At 38.8% G+C, this 17,084-nt stretch overlaps 2 protein-coding genes across 3 annotated transcripts in view; both read right to left on the bottom strand.

Moving 5' to 3' along the window:
- The window catches only part of tub (TUB bipartite transcription factor), a 55,799-nt gene extending 43,632 nt beyond the window's left edge, over positions 1-12,167 (bottom strand). Inside the window, exon 1 of one of the 2 annotated variants that reach the window (XM_025906152.1) lies at positions 11,924-12,167. In XM_025906152.1, coding sequence (XP_025761937.1) covers positions 11,924-11,979 — 56 coding nt within the window. In that variant the 5' untranslated portion in view covers positions 11,980-12,167. The remainder of the gene's footprint in view (positions 1-11,923) is intronic. The other variant, XM_005466988.4, reaches the window with a different exon arrangement.
- A 1,504-nt stretch (positions 12,168-13,671) lies between these two features.
- Positions 13,672-17,084, bottom strand: part of rras2 (RAS related 2) — a 28,523-nt gene continuing 25,110 nt past the window's right edge. The window contains exons 5-6 of the mRNA XM_003442292.5: positions 16,769-16,887; positions 13,672-15,745 (exon numbers count right to left, since the gene is read on the bottom strand). Coding sequence (XP_003442340.1) covers positions 15,658-15,745; positions 16,769-16,887 — 207 coding nt within the window. The 3' untranslated portion in view covers positions 13,672-15,657. The remainder of the gene's footprint in view (positions 15,746-16,768; positions 16,888-17,084) is intronic.

Here is a 17,084-nt window from a genome sequence, read left to right as displayed (position 1 = left end):
CTGCATGTTTATATTGTATAACTGACCACATTTCCAATCAGATTAGCACCTCTTTAGGAATTACACAAGTTCCAGTAATTGCCAGATTGTCTCTGCCTCACATTAGGGCACTGTTTAAAGCTCCCAGCCTTGAAGCATCATCACCAGAGGACATGCTGACAGCTCTCCACATGTCAACAGCAAGCCAACACACAGAGGAAGATGTCAGTGGAAAAGCTTCGCCACCTTTGCACCCGGTGTCAGTCCTTACTTTAAGGTTGGTCAGCTGGCTTTACTATCACAATGGTCTGAGTTTCCTTTTTTACCTGCAGAGGAAGGAATAGGCTGGCTTTGTGCCATGCAGTCCTTATAAACACTCTCTGATCTCCACTGAGAAAATCTTTGACTTTCACTTCCACTAGAACTCTGTGTACTCAATCACAATGTTATCTTTAAAATTAGTAAGACTTCAAAAACAGTTCACTTTTCAGCATAGGCATGCACCAAGAAGTGCATAAATACCTTATAAATAAAGAATTTGATTGTATCACCCTATCAGTACAAGTAGTAGGTATAAATCAATTCTGATATCAGTCCTGAGAGTGCTAGTCTGGTTTTGAGTCTGGTGTCTTTAATTACTCTGGTCCACCTGGCTGGTGAAATATTGCAGAAAATACAGCCAGTTGCAGATGGTACTGCTGTTTCATGCATCCATACATTTTCTTAACAGCTTGACCAATTCAGGATTGCAAGTGAGCAGCACCCTAACCCAGCTGTCATCAGGTGAAACGTGGGGTACACTCTGAAAAGATTGCCAGTCTGATACACAGAGACAGACAATCATTCATACTCAAATTTACATGTTTAAGGCCAATTTAGACTCACTAACTAAGCTCACGTGGAGCTCTTTGGACTGTGGAAGGAAGCTGCAGTACCTGGAGCGAAACCATGCAAGCAGAGAGGGATCATGCAAACTCCGACCACAAACCTCCAGATAACCAGAGTATTCAAACACATGACTTTCTTGCTGTGAGTCAACAGTGCTCCCCACTGCGTGACTGTGTTGTCTGTCTATTTTCGACAAAAGAAAGCCATATACAGCACTTAAAATTATCAGCACATGATGATAAAACTACAAACCATGACAACCATTTGCTACCTGTTAACAAGTGAAAACAGGAGGTGGAGTAATATAAACAAAAGCCTAAAGACTTTGTGGCATCTATGATTACCACAGAAACGGGTAACTAAGCTACTAACTGCATGATAGCAGCAGTGCAAGAGAGGGGTTGTTGAGCTCTGACAAATCTTTCCAGGTAAATTCGTAATTGTAAAATTTTCATTTTTCGTTTTGATAAAATTAGACACCAGTGTGCGACAGTAAACACAGCATTGGTCATGTTTTTTGCCTTTGCCTAACAAGCAGAAATTCCCTGGTTTGATCCCAGGAGGAAGAACAAATTCCTTTGGGGTTGTGTCAGGAAGGGCATCAGGTGTAAAAATCTGCCAAATCAAACATGTGGAGCTACCTGCTGTAACGATCTCTTGTGAATGAGGGAGCGTCTTAAGGACCTCATCCTAAATTTGGAAGTAGTGAGCTGGGATGATGGCAGCCATGACAGTAACCTGCTATTATTCAGCAACATGTGGATCATTGATTTGTAGTGTTTTTAGTATTTTTAGTATTTGCTAAATAACAATACCTTTTTTCTGTCTGTGTAATACTTTCGTTCACAGGGAAATATTTCAGCAAACACTGATTAGGGTGTCATGACAACCACTTTCACATTTTTCTCAATGCACCCTCATTTCCTGAGTTCGTTATATTTCTTTTGGTTATTGTTATTATTATTGCGGAAAAATTCAGCCTTCTCACATGGACACTGATGAATCAATCTCAGACCTTTTTGTTAGCTTATCCGCGGTTCCCATTTAAAGTGCACGCTTCTTTTGTGACTCATTTTTAAAGCCACCCACAATGACCCAAGCACACAATAGATTCCCACTTCAGAAGCTCTCACTATATTTCGAACCAGTGTCATCTGGCACTTATCACAGACTTTGATTGCGACAAAGCGAAATCCATTATTCTTTAGACACTAGAAATTCATGGCATGCTTTCTACACTAGTAGCTTAAAAAGAGAGCACACATAAACACCGAGTGTCAGCATTTACTGATATGGGCACTTCACACTCCTGGCCACAAACTGATCAACTGCGATCGAACCTAGAATGAGTTGTGAATCAGTTACGTTGGGGGCGTCACTGCTTAAACAATGCATTTCACATGAGTCTGACATAGTTGTTTTAGTTTTGTTTGTGCACACCTCTGATAAACGCATCAGATCTAAAAACGAATACGGACACAGGAATCGAAAACTTTCAAGAAATTCCATCACAGTATTACAAACTTTACAGTACTGTTGACTATTATTAACAAAGACTTCCAGAAAATACAGATTTGATGGGACATTTGCATAATATGCAACATGTTTTGTCAATAACTGCCAACAAAAAACAAAGAAACCTGAGGACAACAGTTGTATGTCTGGTTGTGTTCTCAGAAAACAGCTGGTGGGATACTCATCAATATAAATAGAGCAGTGCTGCATGATCTGCATTTGTGATGAGTGATCAGAGATTACAGGCAAAAGAAAGACTCAACTTTACTCCTACGTGGCCCTCATCAACATTGTTTTTCAATGACACATACACGCTCATGCAGATGAAATAGGCCGCTGTGTCTGCTCTCATCTGTCCAACAGATAATCACCGGCTAGACTGCCATCGGTACCAGCTTTCAACATGGTGTTGAGAAGTCTTTCAAACTACTAGGAAATATCTAAGGAGCATTTCAATGTTACAACCAATTTTACAGACAAAATTGAAGAAAAAGAACAAAATAAGATGAGGGAAGAGCCTCCATGGCTTTAAATGGTTAAATGGGGAAACTAAGAAGAAATCTACATCCACAATATAAGCTATTTTCCCCAATTTGCTATACCTAACTATTCACCTCTATATACACAAGGGAGCTGAAAGGAAACTGAGCTCTGGAGGCTCTGAGTTGCATCTTGTCAGGCCATCTTGACCCATCATCTCTATGATAGTGTTCACTGAGTAGGTGTGAGAACAAAATGTGTCCTCAGCCTGTAGGTCCAAAATTTAACAGGCTCCACCACGAAATACCAGCAGAAGCACATGCACACAACACGCGTATACACCTACAAAACGTAGGAGAGCCGTAAAAAGCAAATTCAAGTCAAATGCAGTAAACACCCAAGCTTCTCTTCATCACCAGGAACCACTTACTCCTTCAGCTTTCAGTAGTAATGACTTGATGAGCTTCTTTAAAATGCAGCTAGATTTTCCCCAGCTTCTATTAAGACCAACAGCTACAGCCACAGAAATGGCTCCAAGATCTGATCTTTTTTGTTTTGTTATGTTTTTTCTCTTTCTTTCTTTCTGTAACCAGAGGCTTTTAAGGTTGCTATAATTAAACCTATAGACTAGAACATGCGTTTAACCCAATTAGAGGTGTATATGTAAGCGTCCTTTTCTTTCTTTCTTTCTTTCTTTCTTTCTTTCTTTCTTTCTTTCTTTCTTTCTTTTCTAAAATATGTTCAACCAATCAGTGATGCAAAATGAAAACAGACAATGCCCTGGGTAGCGTTATGGTGGTGTCCAAAAACACCGTGAGAAAGAAAGCTTTAGGAATGCTTTCTTTCATCTGCACAATTTGGACAAAATTAGTACCATCTCATTTCAAAGAGATGCTGGAAAAAGTGGTCTAATTGATTAATTTTGAGGCTGAACTTTTGAAATTCTTTATTTTTAGAACGTTCCAATAATTCTCTGAAAATCCTCCCATGGATGCAAAATTCATTCAGCAATAGTTGTTCAACTGCTTGTTAATACAACAACAACAACAACAACAACAAAGCTTAGTACAAAAAGTATAATTTCTTTATTATAACAACGGTTCTTGACAGTAGTTCTAATATCACTGAAAGGCTTTTTATTTCCCTTTAAATGATGCCCCATTTGTAAGGAAAATGCATTTGTGGGTTGAACTGCAGAGCTGAGTATGTCGGTTGTGCCCATTAAAACTTGCCAAATCTTCTCTGCCAGTGCCAAACAGCTTATTCTGCTATTGACCTTTGTGTAGTATCATTTATTGGATTTAATGACTGAAGCCTGAAGAAACATGACATTTCGAAAGTTTAACAGTTTATTCCTTTAACAAACTGGGACCTCAGTTTCATGTGGAAGAACCATTACATGGCCACAACAGCCTGTCACCTCCTCCTCATGGTGGTCACCAGCTTGGTAATATACTGCTAGGGCATGGCATCCATTCTTCAACCAGTATTTGTCACAAGTCAGCCAATGTGACTGTGTTGGTCACTCTGGCATGAACAGCAGTTGCCAGCAATCGGCAAAGCATTCTCTACACCTTCCAATCCAACTGCTGTAGGCAGAATGTGGATGAACATCATCCTCCTCCCCATGTTCAGCTTCCAGTGCACGTGTTGCCAGTCAAAATGAGCCTGATGGAGAAGGAGAGTCTTGGCAGGCCGCCTGGCAGCCCCATTAAACCAGAGATTGGCCGCGTGCAGTGTGTTTCCAGATTGTCCGGATAGAGACCTCTCAGTCATCTACAAATCCACAGGGGAACAAACCCTTACATCTCATAGTACCACAGTATTCCAAAAGAGCACTTTGCTCTCAATGTGCAGGCTTACTTGTCGCACATAGGTGGAGAGGCACAGTAGAGGCAAATTAGACACCTCTTCTACCATTAAAATTAGACTTGAAGGGTTCCTTTCTGATAAAGTTTGGAGTAGAGGCTGTGTCACGTTAGCCAGAACCCAACCTCAGTAATGCTGCTATAGGCTCAGGCTACTGTAGGACCTCCCATTGATGCAGCAATCAAAACTATTTTACTCTCTGACCGTTCTTCCCTCTCTTGGCTTTTATATACAACCATTGCATGTCATTAGGTTTGTCCTTTCGCTCTCCTGCAGTTTGCACTCCCCACAGGTATCACTGACTCCCATGATGCATCTTCCTGATCTCTGGATAATGGTCTCACCAACCTGCTGAGTGTTTTATATCAAAGATTGCTGCTTTTCTTTCTCCTTTTCTTTGTTTTCTAACCAATTTTGAAAGATGGGCTTCCTGAACCTGGTTGGCTGAAGGTTTCTTCCTGTTACTGTTACAGGGAGTATTTTTATTTTTCTCCTCACTATCTTTCCAAAAAGAAACTGTTCAGTTGTGAGGTCTTTTGGGAAATGCATGCTGTATAAATAAAAACTGAATAGAAATGATCGAACTGAACTATCTGCACATCACCCAGTATTAAAGTAAAAACGCAGCGAAAATTCATTTCTACGTATCAGCATCTTTGTCACCATAAAACAATTAAATAAGCCTCATGCTATTATGCAATGTTTATTTTTCTTGGCAGCTTCCAAAATGGTAGCCCATATCTTCTCTGTAATAATGAAACATTTATGTTGATACTGAAAATCTTTGTGTACTTACTTTTCTTTTCTACACAAACAAATTGTTTAGAAATCAGTAGAATTAATAATCCATCCCTCTTTATTAGGGAGTCTGCATAACATAGGTGCATGTCTCTTCTATTTTTCTAGACTAATAACCAGAAAGAAATGGATCTCACAGGGGGAGACTTGGGGTTTGGTGATTCAGCAATTATATTAGTGACCTAAATTTGACCTCTGATGCTGATGTCCTGCGCTGGCAACAAATATCTACATCACACAAGCCATAACTCTTAACTGACTGTATCTCTTCTAGGGTGAATGTCAGTCTATTGCAGCAGTTCATTAGCAGAGAGGCTTCTCATTTGGGCATGCCCAAAACAATGTGTTTGTCAAATGAAGTAATGGCTTTAGGGCAGAAAAACATGAGATGAAATTGCTGCAAACCCACAAAAAACCCAAACACACATCATTTAAACTACAGACTCTGGCACCTTTTATAAACCAATGATTTTAAAACACTATAAATATCATTTTACAGAATAAACTGTAGCAGGCTGAGGGACCAGTGGCTCTGACAACAGATTCCTGGGAGATCCAAGCACAGATTTAGAATACTAATTTCACTGTCTGAGTCCTACTGCTGTCACAGTATAACCTCGTCTGTGCCGCTTGTGATCAATGATACAGCAACGGTACCATTGATTTTGTATTTTAAATTGCTGGCTGAGTTGAACTAAAGAGGAATTGCTTCATTAACGAACAACATAGAGATTTTATGTCAAACCACTTTTTTTTTAATCGAACTTTTAAAAACAACAGCAGTGCTTCCTTCCATGTGACAGACTGACGACGTGTCCGGGGTGTACCCCACCTCTCACCCTCCAACTGGGATCGGCTTCAAGCTCCATCTGAATTGGGTAAGTGGAAGAAAATCAGATGGATAGATGAATAGAGGGATTGATCATCTGCCTTGGCTGGATTAACAGTTCAACTATAGAAAATATACAGAACAGGTAGTGCCAACATTCAGTAGGTAGGACTGAGTTGTAGGATGTGTGCCAGGGACCATTACTGAAGATATGTGTAATAAGCGTGCTTGTAGCTGATACACACTACACACTAAAAACTGCTGGGTTAAAAATAACTGAATTTGTAGCCCAGTGCTGGGTCAAATTTTGGGCCGAGCCAACTCTCGATTGCTTCAGCTCAACAGGGTTGGGTTATTGGTTTGGTCCAGCATACTGGGTAAGGATAACTATCAAAAAAAAATTGGGTTAAATTGACCAATGTTTAAAAGTGAGGTTACAAAAAATTGGGTTGAAACTCATAACCCATCACAAAGGTTAGAATACAATTCATATTTGGGTAAAATCTAAAGATTTGTACCTACTTTGAAATTCAGCATATAAAAAATGAATTAAAGATAATTCAAGATAAAAGTACTTTTATTGCCATACGATACATAGAATATAGACAGCAGAATTCATACAAAATATATCAAACAATGAAAGTAAAATACAAGTAAAACTTTTTTAATAAGGATAATATTATGCAAATCCAGCTGTGTTTTCAAACAAATTACATGTAAAAACCTCAATCATTAAAAAAGTGGAAAACTCCTTCTCAGATCATTTCATGCACCTTTATGAACAGTGGTTATACTTACCAACCTAATGTAAATGTCACTGAGGAAACTGCTAATCCTCACCAAAATAATGTAATTTTTTTATTTAGAATTCTATTATTGAATTTGAAAAAAAAAGTAGCTTTTGTTCATAGATCAAGACAAACACAAAAAGCTTTTGTAAACCATTTATGCAAAATAATTTCCAATGTTCAAAAAAGGCTGCATCTCAAAGAAATGCAAAACTCATTGCTATTCTCCTTTCACCGTTTCACAGCATGGAGGGGGTGATGGTCATCAATGGATTCAGTGTCCAGTGCCACAAATTCTGAAATAGGGCACACACTGAAGGCAAAGAAATGCCTTTCAAAGCCTTTTAATTTTTTACAATAAATTTGACATTGGAGTTTACTGTCACAATGCTCTTAACAGTACCAAACAGGGGCTCCCCATCTTCAGAGTGAGACAACAATAGTGTCATTCCTGGTCTGTAGTTTGTACCCTTGTACTTAATCCAAGATGGCAAAAAACACTTCTGTAAAAACAGAAATCCCCTCAAATCCGCTTGCCACTTTTTCAAAATCATCTACAGCACCAAGCAGTCTGGTGCTTCCTGGCCCAACTTCAAGGTCATGAGAGAACATCTGGCCAGAAAGGAGAGTGTAGCACATCATTATATGATGTCTGTAAGCTTGGGTTTTACAAATCTTCGGAAAGTTGCAGTACACATGACTAGTTCATAGTCATGGACCAGAAATGAACTACGCGCCCCAATTTTCTGATGGCTCCAGGATACGGTAGCATGAAATGGTGATTGGGTTTCAAGTGTCTTAGAGGAAAGAGCTCCAAATAAAGACAGTGGTGTTCCTGAATAAGAAGTCTCAAAAACATTACTGCTCCTTGCATTAATGAAGGAGAAAGAGATCAACTCCATACAGCTAAGCAATAAAATGAGTAACTCCCAGTATTGGTTTTCCTTTGGAACTAAATCCCCAATAATGAGGGGTAGCAGTCCGAGTAAGCACCATGTCTGTGTCGCTGTCTGCCTATATGCAGAATCAGGATTTTTTAAGCCACTGAGTTTGATAGCAGATGGCTTGTTGCGGCTATCACAACCCCCATAGTCAAAACTGGTCAATCTATAGTTAAGTTGCTCAATGGTCAGGACTTTTTGCTCCATCAATGCATTTAGCACTAGCTTAATTTCCCCATCCCCAACTCCTTCAAGGATATCATGCATAATATTGGGAGCAACATTGTCAGTGACATGATAGAACAGCAACTTATTAAGAGAACAATCTCTTTTAATACCAGTTTGAAATTGGTGACGTAGAAGAGAGACTGAGATGTAGTTTTCTTTATCACACACTGCTGAAGAATCTTCAATTGTCTGTACCTTCAGAACATCTCTGTGTATCCGACACCATCTACACACACTGTTCCCGGCAAAACTTTCTGTGTACCCAAGTATCCTGTTGAGTCCGACGCTGTCCCCACAGACCTGTGCCATTCTAGCATTTACACTCCCTTCGAATTGTGGGGTTTCCACCTGAAAGCCATTAATTTCCAGATATGTAATTTCATTCACAATTGGCTCCAATACAGCATTTATTCCATGGGTTTTTAAATCATCAGTCTTGCACACTGCCAATAACAAGTGAGATTTTTAGACTAGCATGAAACTCTTTTGGCATGCACTTAATGATATAGTGACATATGATATAACCCTAGTTTATGGACTGATATTTTTGATCCAAGTGGATTTACCATCTCACAATCATCATTGTAAAGTGCAAATAGACAAATTCTCAGAAATAAGAAGAGTATTTGCAAAGAATGTTTCATCTGTAAAATCTTCAAGGGCTGTTTTTTTTTTTTTCATTTTCTCCATTGTTCCTGGACTTTCAAGAATGACTTTCAACATAGATTTCAGAGGAACATACTGGAAGGTGTCTCATACTGCTACTTGTTTCACTGTCCCTGTCTCTCCATCGATTTCCTGCATACAGGAAAACCCAGGGAAAGGAACTGCTTCTGGCTGTATGAAGTATCAAGACTGGGTGAAATACTTCATTTGTCTATATTGTGATTCAAATCCTTAAAATGGTTCAGAGGCTAATGCAAACTCCTCTAAAAGTTTCTCTGCTTTTGGAGTTTCAGACTGGCCAGTCTCTCTTAAGAAAGCAGCAGCTTTTCTCTTTAGATTGCCAACTATATCACTGATTAGACAAGATGTGTTTTCAACAACATCTCTGATTGCACTGGAGGTCTGTGAGGACTTGGACTTTAATTTAGCTAAGAAGAGTGCAACTCTGTCTTTTATGCACATGTCCTCCAACTCATCCCAACACTCCAATGTTGTCTCATCACTTTCTAATTCACATAATATGCTCAACTGAGGACCAGGTAATCATTCACAAAGTCCAACTGAACTACTTTCCTCCGTTTCAGTTTCAAACTCAATAGCCTTAGCCCATGCCCTAGTAGATGTTGTCTACATGATCTCACATCATTAAATGCACATTTGCATTCAGTCTGAGCACACTGAAAATATGCTGAAGTTGAAGATATATTTTAAGTTACTCCAAGATGGGGGGAAAAAAATGCCGGATGTTGTGTCCTAAAGACCTTCCACATTTTAAACATACATGGCCCATTTTGTCTTGTCCTATGACTCAAAGCATACCTAGAGAAAATTTTTTATATGATGCTGAAATTTCAGAGGAGGCCCAAAAACAGGTATCAGGGATTTCAAACTGTCAGCATCCAGAGGAAAGAAGCCATCTTCATCAATGTTCTCAGCTCCAAAATGTAATAGAAAACACATATATTAATAATCAGAGTACAAACATTTCCCAACACTGCATTAACTTTTCCACATATACGTTTATATAGATTTCCATTTGATTATTTGCCCCAAACTATAAAGCGTACCTTCAAAAGCAGGGATCAAGTCAGACAGGTTCCATTCACTCAGTTTCTCTTTTACACACTCATCCATCTTTCATAGATCTTTTATGGATAAAGATGATATATTTTAAGGCTGTATTTAGGTGCACAATAACTCCTATTATGAGTGTAAAAACATTTTATTGCTTTATGAAATAGAAATAAAGCAATCACTAAATAATTCATAAAAAATTAGCAGGGATGGGCGTGCCCTTTGCGTGGTCTAGTGAACGATGCCCGGGAAAAGGGGCCCTCTATCTTTAAAAAAACAAAAAAACAAATTTAATCTAAACTGGATCAGTTATCCTTGCCTTTAGCTTTTATAATGAAAAGATGTTACGTTACCAACATAAATAATTTAGGATAAATTAAATAATTAAATAGTTTAGATTGACTATGCCCCTTTTTCTTTTTTTAAAACCTTTTTCAACAAATGCTACAGATACAGTGTTACAGATACAGTGATCTCTAAACAGAGCAACTTAAGCCTATTTTCAAATAATAACTTACAAAATGCTTCGTATCGTGTTTTAAAGTAGAAACACCTGTAGCTTTTGTCATCACAAGCTAGCTTGTGTTATCTGTTAAAAGGCTTTTCGTGAGCAGGTAAAATTCTACAATAAACTGTAACTATCAAAAATAACCCTATCACTTTTAAACTGTAAGAATTCACCTTTTACTTACCATGTTTTATTTCATGGAAGAGGAGAAGTCCAGTGATATCTTATCAGGTTGTTAAGATAAGATAAGATCTAGTTGAAAATGATGGTTTGTGATGAATGATGTGCCTTCTTCTGATGCTTGTCTTCAACCAAAGCTACCGAGCCTATGACCCAACAGAATTAGTCAAGCTATGGAGTTAATTAAAGAACCCGTCACATCGCCAAGCCAACCCCTGAGTCATGACTTTTTAACCGATATTTGGTCATACTTACCCAACCTACCTACAACCCTTCGACTTCCCAGAAATTGAGTTATGAAAATAACCCAGCATTTTTTCGCGTATATAGATAAACATGTAACAGAGTGTGTTTTTTACTTTGACACACTCAAAGCATGCTAAATTGGAGTCATTTTCATTGGTCAAGGCCATTCAGAAGGACTGACTCATTCACACTTACCACTGACATTATGGCAATGCCATCCCACACACACCAAATGAATATTTTTCTTATTATGGCATGCAAATGTGTCATGAATCGCACACTTTCAAGCACATCTCCGCTGGCTTATCTTCTTATTTGAGCATCTTATTAAAAACTGTTACGGTCAAGCTGAGAGGAACAGTGGCTGTACAGAGTGGGTGTATCTTTTATGCTTTCTGTGTTCATACTCCACATGCCTGTTTGAATTTTTAACAAAATGTGAGGTTTTGATCACAGTCACCCCTACTGGGATCCAGTCTGCCAACTTCCTGTCTAATTAAGTGAAGCTCTGGGATCACTGTAGTGAACGAACACAGTCACGTTTCCAGCATAGCTAGATAGATAGGTGGACAGAAACAGCCTTAAGCATAAACACTTCAGCCGTTCCCAGGGGAATGTTTTGGTGATGGTGGGCTGCCTGGGAAGGTGGGACATTTCTGAATACATCATGACAACACAGAGTGAAGCAAACATCCGGTGTAGCAGACAGCAAACACACTATGATGCTCAGGCTACTGATGTACTCTTATCAGATTTCTCATTTCCTGCTCCCTTTCACCTGCCAACTAACCTAATTCCGCAGGGGAGGGGGGTCCCCCCAAGATGTACAGCCTAAACCTTAAGAATATCGCCCTTGCTTGACAGTACATGCGAAACGCATCACACCTCATACTGGTTTAAACATACAATTGGCATTATGGGAAAGCTCGCTTACCTGTCATAACTCCATCTACTGTAAGACATACTCCTGTTGCTGCTGACTCCCTCCATGGCAGGGATTGGACTGGATGGTGAGACGGCAAAAAATAAAAAAAATAAATAATAAAAGAAAGGAAAGAAAAATCAAAGCGCAAACGCTGCTCTCCTCTTCGTTGCCACGGCAAAGACGAACTAATGGAATCGCCGTTTAGTGAATGAGCAGGATGGCTCCGCACAGCCAGACGCTATCCTATGGACTATACCACTACAGAGAGGGGAGCGAGCGCGAGCGCTGTCAGCTCCGGTGCACGCGCAGCTATCAATTTGAGATTGAAGTCGTTTACGGGGGATCCACGGCGCTGATCAATTATACAGACCGACTGTGCCCTGGATACACTTCACTCTAATTAACGAGTCCGTACCGATGTATGGCGCTACGCTTTCTTTTGATTGCTGGCGTGCAAGGACATGAACGCATAAGCATTTTTTTTTTTAACTCATTTGCTGACAACTGCACAATAAAAGATACTTGTATGTATCAGCTCACTGCTGACTGATGCTTTTTTGTTTTAAATATATGAATAACTGGTCACACACGTGGACATGCTCATTTGGCAAACCAATCCACGGAGTAAAGGTGCAAATTGGGGTGAAAGACAAGCAGGAAATCCTCTTGAGCTTCACCTGTAATAGCCTTCCGTTTATGCCAACAAATAAAAATACACACTCCTTCAAATTTCTCATTTTCTCGTACTTAACCTCAGGAGGAAGGCGCCTGAGAGTGCACTAATGAGCAACTTTCCTTTTCCAGTTTCTGCTATTTTGCAGGCGCAAATATCACATATGCTCGAGTTTTGACATTACTGTTACACTCTAGAATCTATTCCACAAATAGTGGCATAGTGTATGCGATTATAAAATCAAAATATCAATAAATTATAGTAAATGAATGATGTAAATTCCTTCAGTAGACTAGGAATTATGCCAAGGAGCTGTTAAGCTGTTTATGATTGCCCGATATTTTTACTAAAACTTATTAAGAGCTAAGTCCTTCCATCAATTTGTCATCGAGCTTTATGTCTCTGTATTATGTGCTCTCTATATAAACCCAGTGGTTCTGAAACAGTGCAGGCACACCTCCCTTGGAGGCACAGAGCTACTATAAGTAAGACTTTACTGATCCTATCTTACTGACCTTTATTTCAATAATTTATTTGGGTCATTTTTTTCTATCGGCGAAAAAAAACTGTGGGTTGGGTGGTGTTTTGTGTCATCTGATGTAAGGTATGAGAGAAAAATGAAAACCTCTGCCTTGACCATTTTCTGGTACATGTACTTAACAGCATTTCCTCTTAGTCAAACAGTTACCCTGTGGTTCAAATACATGTATGTAGCTGTTTATTGAGGTTTGCTTTTGCACAGTTGTGTGAATTTAACTGGGTTCAGGGAGCTTATTAAATCATTGTCAGTAATACTTTTTGGTCTCAAAGACTCGAAATGAGAAGAAAGAATGAAAAGACGACTGATCTGTCTGAACCTGGACTGTTTGAATCTGTTTTAGGTCTAGACTACATGTTTATTTCAACACTTATAGAATAAGCATATGTATTATTATGTAAGGTGTCTGGAAATTTATATGCCTCAGTTAAAGCATGCCAAAATGAAGTCACCTGCAGATTAAAGGACAGTAATGCAGATCTGCAGTAAATAGTGAATTTTCAGTTCAATCTCATTTTTTAAAGCTAAAAAAAGATTCTCTACCCCTTCAGGCTCAATGACAGACTTTATTTTAGCACCAAAAGCTAGACACAGGGCAAAGGACACTGATGTTGAAGAGAAAAAACAAACAGTATGATTGGGGTTCACACTAGGTTTTGCAATAAGATGGGAGATTTCAGCATTAATATAATCATTTGTATAATTTAAAGCTCCTCTGTAAAGTTTCTCAAACTCTCCTCCACTTGAACTGGCATTATTACACTCTGTGCTGGTGATGAACACCTCATAATAAATATACTCTCCATAACTAAGCCACATAAGATTGTTTTTTTGTTAAAAAAAGAAAAAGAAAAAAAAAAGCAAAGAAAAAAGCTTACTGGTCACAAGTTTGTGACAAATCCAATTTTGCAATTTTGGGACCAACAGTCATCTTCAGTTTAAAATAATCGAGAGAATTAAATATTCTTCTTTACATATATACACAGCTGTGCTGTGAACATGTATTCACTTATAAACATATAAAAATACTTGTCAACTAGTCTGATAAGAAAATAATGTATAAAAGTAGAGTAGAAACATTTAATCAAGTCCGTTACTTCAATCGTCTAATTTTTGTGGTTTATATTACAAGATGATGACGTGAAAAACAAACTGCAGTACTTTGTTTGAATGCCTGAACAGAAGTACACAAGTGGGAGGGGAAGGCAGAACGTTATACTGGGTATGTGGCGATGGCAGCTCCACAGGTGGCAGGTCCGTTGAGTTCATGTCCCACTGGAGATGGGTTGTCTTACGATGTGCATCTCAAAGCTTCCATTTGTCCTAATTTTCCAACTGGCAGACCATCGGGAGGGGGGGGAAGCCGTGTTACAGAATAATTCAAAGACAAAGGGAAGAAACGCATTGCCGCTGTGTTACTGGAATGGTGAAACAGTTATCTGATCTACATCACAGACTAAATGTTTGACAGAAAAGATGCGTTGCACTGGAATGATCTAGACTGAACGGAGCTCTGAAAGCTTCTTGATTTGCAACAAAGGGATTTGCTAGCATTGCTCGTCAAAGGCTGAGTATAGAACGTACAGTTTTCAGTGTTTTGAGCTGAAATCGGGTTAGTTTTCAAGGCTACACAAAGCGCTACCAGTTATTTTATTTCTACTGCTTCTTAGAAATGTGAAAAAAATATGTAGTATGTCCAATGCTGACCTAACCGCCACCTTCGAGGAAAGAAATTCAGACAGATTTGCTACTTTTTGACAAGTGTGTAGGATTTTTAACAACCCTTCGATCTGTAAGACTTTTAAAAAAAAATACAGTAGACACTTCATTTTTGACTAAAATGAAAGCAGAAACCACAAAAAAGATCAAGAATTCACTGCAAAACGCCAGAAACCTCTAACCTCATAATAGCTTTAAAGGCTATCATTATATTTATATACATACTTATATATTCAGTTCATATATGTAAAACCAAACTCAATCTCACACACTGTACTGTGGTGATTTAATAGGTCATTAGAAATACAAAATCACAACAAATGTCACGTATGTACAGTAGCAGATTAGCACATGGGAGTAAAGGTGGATATGGCACAACATACACAAAGCTTCATAAGATAATCTCTCTGCTCTGGTCAGACACTGGAAACTAAAGAAAGTCATTAACATTCTGGATACATAGTTTTCATTCAATCTCGGTAGCAAGTACAAATGTCACTACAAGGCAAGAGAAGTCCTTCAGAGTACGAAACATTAATTTGTCAGGCTGATTAAGAAGGCAATGTTTAGTGTTGGGACTCTCGTGTGAATTAAGATTACTGCTGAAGGTAGAGTGGTGTTAAAATTTGGCATTGTCAGTTGTCCATAGCGATGTCCTGGGGACAGCAGTTCCTGGTCAAAGTATCTCAGAAAAGGCTGTCTGAAGTCATGCACGTGGAGAAGGCAGCGGTCAGTCATCCACTTAGGATGTGATGTCAGGCAGAGTGGGTGGGGTGGTAGAGTAGCTGCATGAGTTACAGTGATAAGGCCAACTCAGACGATCACACAGTGGCAGCCGGTCTTGTCTTTTTCTTTCCTTGTAGGTTCTGGCGACGGTGGACATTCCTGTTCTTGGAATTTCCTGGGAGTTGGAAGAGAGAGAGCATAGCTATAAGGACCACCTTGTATTATGGCCAGAGATACTTAATCGGTCTTTAAACTATCATCTATAACATGTTATCCACCAAAAGCACCTTATATCCCTTTAAATCTCCTTCCTCATAACTCAGGGCATTTTCACACATATCGTTCGTTTCTTTTGGTCCGAATCCGTTGATGAGTTTGTAAACCTGTAGCTTTTTCACATGATTCGCTTTTTTTTCTTTTTACACAGAGAAAAATCCAAGCGAACCAAAACACATCACTGCAAACCACGTGAGAATGTTCGGTCCGCTTATTGTCCAGATGTGTTGTGGACTGGTCTCTTGGCCTCTGTTACTGAGTACATATGGAAACTGTTTACATTAAATTTAAATTAACCTTGACTGTGACACTTCCATGACCACATACATTGAAATGTGACCTAATTAATAATTAATTTCTTCATCTTTACCACAATTATTGGTGAGCCAAAGTTTAAATTCCTTTGAGTTTTATCTAATATGATTGTTTGTTTTTTTTACGTAGCCAGAGATTGCTTGCTTAGTTTTAGCACTCCTTGTCAATAAATGAAGGAAATACTGTCCTATTGCTCCCTGCAGAATGCAGATACAGTTGTTTTATGTGCTGATGCTAAAGCCTTCTGGAATATTTTCTATGACGTTATGCTTTAGTGGTGGGGAACTTTAAATTTCAAAGAATATAGACAGAAACAAAGAAATGTAACTCATCTGTTACAGGAACTGTTGACATAGCTTGTCCCTGTTTTTATAGTAATATGCTAGGCAGGAAACAAAACAGCTTAAGAAAAAAAAAAAATGTTGCTCCTGTAAACATTCACCCTGTGATCCTGCAGTGCACTCTGAGGATTAGACATATTATTTTTAAGCAATTTGTGCAACATGTGTCAACACTAAAGCTTCCACTCTGTTTACAGATACAACACAAAAGACTGGCCTGACATGTGGACGATATGTAAAACAACACGCTTTTACAAAGCACCTACCTGATTACTCTAACCAGCTCGTGGAAAGCCTGGTCTACGTTCATTCGTATTTTAGCTGAAGCCTCCATGTATGTGACCTTTAATTGTCTGGCCAGCTGCTGGCCCTCTTCCTGGGTTACCTGAGGCAAAAAGAAAGATGGTAATGATGAGGTAAACCTTCAATGTAAACTGAAGACCGGGAAGGATCGTGCTCCACAATCCATCAACGCAATCAATGTGTTCATAAAAACAATGTTATTACTTACTGAAAAGCTACAAATGTCATAATATTGTAAAATATCACATATGTCTGTCACATACTTGCCTTTATTCTATG

The sequence above is a fragment of the Oreochromis niloticus genome, linkage group LG1, assembly GCF_001858045.2.
Source record: "Oreochromis niloticus isolate F11D_XX linkage group LG1, O_niloticus_UMD_NMBU, whole genome shotgun sequence".
NCBI classification, from domain to species: Eukaryota; Metazoa; Chordata; class Actinopteri; order Cichliformes; family Cichlidae; genus Oreochromis; species Oreochromis niloticus.
This window is presented reverse-complemented; position numbering and strand designations above follow the sequence as displayed.